Consider the following 4,681-nt stretch of genomic DNA (forward strand, 5'->3'; position numbering starts at 1 on the left):
AGATAAAATTGTTTGTTTGTTTTCTAAATTTTGCGCAAAGCTACACGAGGGTCTTCTGCACTAGTCGTCCCTAATTTAGCAGTTAAGACTAGAGGGAAGGCAGCTTGTCATCAGCACAACAACCAACTCTTGGGCTTCTCCTTCACCAACGAATAATGGGATTGACCGTCATATTATAACGCCTCTACATCTGATAGGATGAGCATATTTGGTGTGACAGGGATTTGAACCCGCGGCCCTTGGATTACGAGTCGAGTGCTCGAACCACTTGGTTATACCGGGCTTGTTAATAAGAAAGCATTTGTGTACTTTATTGATAGTAGTACAGTTATAGCTGAGGTTCTAGAACAAGGAAAGAAAATGTTGTATTATCCAGTACCGTTCAAACGACAAGATAAAGGTGACTCACCATTACCAGTAGCAGAAATAATAAGCAACAGTCACAATAATGCTAAGATACCAGCTTCCTTGTATGTGAAAATAGAGATTTACACCAAACACAATTCTTGTCAAATCACTTCAGTGTATAGAAGTTGATTACAATTCATCTTTTTTTCATCCCATTTAATTTCCGTTCAAACAAGAGAACGAAATATGAATGAAAAGAGAAAATGGTTATTGACATATGCTTTTCACAATTATTACATACAATTTCTGGGTATTTTTACAAAGTGGTAAAATAAAAGAGCGTGAAAATATTTAATGTATGTTATACGCCTTGTAATTAATGTATAAACTCTGGACGAAATTGATTTGGTATTTTACTTTTCTTTAATTTCTCCAACTACTGTAAGTCATCTAAAATACAACCATGCTTATGAGTTATAGTTAGCATGAGTTTGGTAATAAAGTTTTGAATATGGAATTAATAAAGTCTTTTCAAAGAATTTTTAACAAGTTAAGGAACAAGTATAAACTGGTTTTACTGATGAAACCATTGAACTCCACGTCTAACAGCACTGAAGAATCTTATAACACACATCTCAGTAGCACCACTGTGGGCCGGTTTGGTTTTGCAAGACTGGCATAAGCATGATATTAATTTACCAGTAAAATCCTGGATGTAAATAAATTATGCATGACAAAACATAAATGCGATCTGAGAAACTTATCACGAAGCTACGTACTAATCTTCAAGTACACCTGTGTGAAGACAGTTTGTTTTGGAATATCGCGCGAAGCAACATTAAGACTACCGGTACTAGCCGTCCAAAATTTAGCAGTGCAAGACTAAAAAAAGGGCAGTTAGTCAACATCACCCATCACCGACTGTTCTTCATTCTACCAACGAATAACGGGGTTGGTTTTCAAATTATAACACTTCCACTGATGAAAAGACGACATGTTTTTGACTGGATTCGAATCCACGGTCCGCATATTGCTAGTCGGGAGGTCTAACCACCTGATCATGTCGGGTCTGTGTGAAGACAGTCAAAATATGGCACTGTAGGAGAGCATTTCTCAATGAAAGGAATATAAAAATTCTAAATGTGTAGTAGGTTGGTTTCTGTTTTGATATGCAATAAACGAGTGTTTTGAAATCATACACAAAATAATTTATTGCAGTGATATAACTGCAATAATATACTCTTCTAATATACATAAACAAAAATATACATTGTAACCGATGTTGGTTATGCAAAATGCTATTTCTTTGCAATGATTTAAAATAGGACAGTCTTGACATATGTGTAGTTAAATTCGGTTGTTTGAGGTTCGAACTTTATAGAGGGCTCACTGCCTGGGTTAATCTTTTTGTTTCCTTTCTCAAAATCTTCCACATTCTGTATTTGTTCTAGGAAGAAAGTAAGTATAGGAAATGCTCTATTTGTGTTTATACATTGTATCTTTATACAGCTGTGGGGTAATTTGACGAGAAAGCCTTTTAAAAATATAGCAAATCCAATTATTAATTGAGATTGTCTGTTTAACATGTAAATTTATATACTTTATTTGTTGTGTTTGGTATTTTCAACTGATTTGTTCTAGACAACAATAAAAAAACCTTCTACGCTATAATTATTTGAGTTGTATTTCCATTTTACATTATAAGGGATATATTTATTTACTTCGAGTGACGTATTGATTTGCTATATTAAAAGTACATAATGATTCCATACATTTTATGCAATGGAACTAATTTTTATGCCTATTTTTGGAAAGAAGGCTGCAACATATTGTTCAAATAGTATAATGGATTGGCAACTCCAGAAGTTGAAGATGTGACAGAAATAAGCAATATCGGAAGACTTGAACATATTGTTTTAGCAATTTTACGCAGAGAGGAAGAACATTCAGAACAGAATAAGACTTCATTATATTTCACATCACTTTATTATTTTGCTAAATGCTGTCTTGAAGTGTAACAATATAACCATCTTAGTTAAACATAAAGTCATTTGATATTGTCAAATATAACCTTTCAATTTCTTGTAGTGTAATAATTTTACAGTCTTCATTGTACTTATTAGTGAAGTACGTAGGAACGTAAAAAGAAAAGCCTGGCATTTCTAGGTGATTAGGGCGCTCGACTCGTCATACGAGAGCCGCAGGTTCGAATCCTCATTACACCAAACATGATCGCCCTCTCAGCCGTAGGAGCGTTATAATTTACGGTTAATCCCAGTATTCGATGCCCTAAATGAAAACAGCTTTAATCTTGTTTATCTTTGGTGATAAGGTTCATAATACTTCCATCGTTGTCCAGAAACTTTTGAAAAGAGTTACCAATGATAACTGCAAATGTTCCGAAGTCTTCATTGATAATATCAAGAATGAAAAGGCTCTAGTGATGCAGCTGAAATAATAGATATTTAAGAGATGAAAAGAGAAAAAGTGAAAATGAACTATACTACTTTCCATCGCATAAAATATTAATAACGTGAAAGGAACCAGTTCCTTTTTCGTTTTTCAGAAGCTTAATAACAGGTTAAATTCCTTGCTCAAAAATTGAAAAAGAAACAGTTCATTTTTCGTTTTCCAAAAATTGGAAAGACAAACTGTTTCCTTATTTATGTTCTCTTATTTAAAAATTGAAAATTCAAATTCGTTTTTCGTTATTCAATATTAGAAAAACTAACAACGAATGTAATCTCTCTTAACCCTTCTCCCAGTTATTTTGATTTTCATATAAACTTTAGGTATAGTTTAGGGTATCATATATTTTAATGTATGTGAATATGCTGCTGTAAATTATTGTATGGGGAATAAGGGCTGCAATGATTTGTAGTGTATAAAACATATTTTTACATTTACCTTATGGTTTTCACATTTATTGTCTCAGCTTTTGTTACACTACTGATCGTCTCAATATAAATAATATCTTATTCATTGTTAATTCATATAAAATATGGTTTCAAACAATGTATAATGTAATCTGAAGTTTCACATCACACACACTAATGAGAGCATTAGCCATATATGTTTTTCACATCTTTAATGCTTTATACACTATTTACAAACGCTAAAATCTTCATCTTAATCATGAAAATTAGCAGAACTGATACGTATTGCGCTCAGATAAAATGAAAAATATACTTAAAGTGGTTTCTTAGGGTTGAACAATGTTATTGGGAATTTTCTTATTAGGCTCAACCCTGATCGCACAGTTCTTTGTTTTTAAAGACTCATGTGCATTTAGTGATAGCTGTCTTCATGAATATTATTATCACTTCTCCTAAAGCCATCAAAGCTGTTTCCAAAATCAGTGTTAAAATTATTAGTGCCATCAAGAGACGATCCACTAAATAACTGTCCACCATAGCTAGTAACGTCAAGTTCAGCACCATCATCGTCGTTTCCATCAGAAAACAGGCCACTAAAACAAGAAAATAATATTTTAGTTTTAGTATATGCACTTGAATATCCTTTTTTATTATGGCATAATTGTACAAGACATTATTCCAGACAGTATACATGATATAAAGAATACATTAAGTGCATTATTATCACATAATCTCATCTACAAAATTATCCTTTTAAGCATATTATCTAAACCTAACAGCCTACTTTACATTTAAATCACTCCGGGATTAATTTTTGTTAAATGTTACTTCTACTAGTTTTCAATAGAGAAATATTTAAGTACTTGTTTAGTAGAAATACAACTTACAGACTGCTACTGGCAGCTCCAAGATCATCCAATCCACCTCCTATACTACTAACAAAAGCATTCGAAGCTGCTTGGTTTCCGAATAAGTTAGCAGCTCCAAAATTGTTCAAACCAAATTGTCCACCAAAACCACCAAAGTTTGCTCCACCAGGTAATGGACTCAGGAACTGACATGTAGCTAAGCCTAGCACAACACTGAAGACCACAAGGAACAGAATCTTCATGATGATGCCTGGTATTGGTAAATCGATCTTGTAAATTATAGAAGAATTTCTTTTTTTTTGCTCAAACGTACCTATTTAATTAAAAGAAGAAACACAGAACTAACAGTTTTGTTGAATGTATGAGGTTTTGACATATTTAAAAGAAAATGTTATAGGTCTTTTGAATTGAAATAGTTTTACATTTGCAACTAAATGATTAGTTAAATAAATATACATGGATATATATATAAATATTATTTTGTATTTTAATCATTTCTCTTCTTAACAACAATATATGAAGAAACAGAATTCGCCCGTTTTCGTGTAAGAAATACTTACTTACAAATCTTTTGAACCTGCTATGAGC

The 4,681-nt window shown here is 32.5% G+C and overlaps 1 protein-coding gene across 1 annotated transcript; it reads right to left on the reverse strand.

Annotated features, from left to right (window-relative positions):
• Positions 1–3,419: 3,419 nt before the first annotated feature.
• On the reverse strand, positions 3,420–4,400 carry LOC143254595 (uncharacterized). Its single transcript, XM_076509746.1, has 2 exons — positions 4,112–4,400; positions 3,420–3,817 (listed from the first exon to the last, which is right to left on the reverse strand). The coding sequence occupies exons 1-2, from the start codon at positions 4,333–4,335 to the stop codon at positions 3,637–3,639; spliced, it is 405 nt and encodes a 134-aa protein (XP_076365861.1). The 5' UTR covers positions 4,336–4,400; the 3' UTR covers positions 3,420–3,636.
• Between the last annotated feature and the right edge of the window lie 281 nt (positions 4,401–4,681).

The sequence above is a fragment of the Tachypleus tridentatus genome, chromosome 6, assembly GCF_004210375.1.
Source record: "Tachypleus tridentatus isolate NWPU-2018 chromosome 6, ASM421037v1, whole genome shotgun sequence".
Classification (NCBI taxonomy): Eukaryota; Metazoa; Arthropoda; class Merostomata; order Xiphosura; family Limulidae; genus Tachypleus; species Tachypleus tridentatus.

What these genes read in the sequence shown, in the direction of transcription:
- LOC143254595 (XM_076509746.1), bottom strand. Translation starts at nt 4,335, where the DNA reads ATGAAGATTCTGTTCCTTGTGGTCTTCAGTGTTGTGCTAGGCTTAGCT. An exon ending in GGAGCTGCCAGTAGCAGTCT is followed by an intron (nt 3,818 to 4,111) that starts GTAAGTTGTATT and finishes TTCTTGTTTTAG; the next exon opens with TGGCCTGTTTTCTGATGGAA.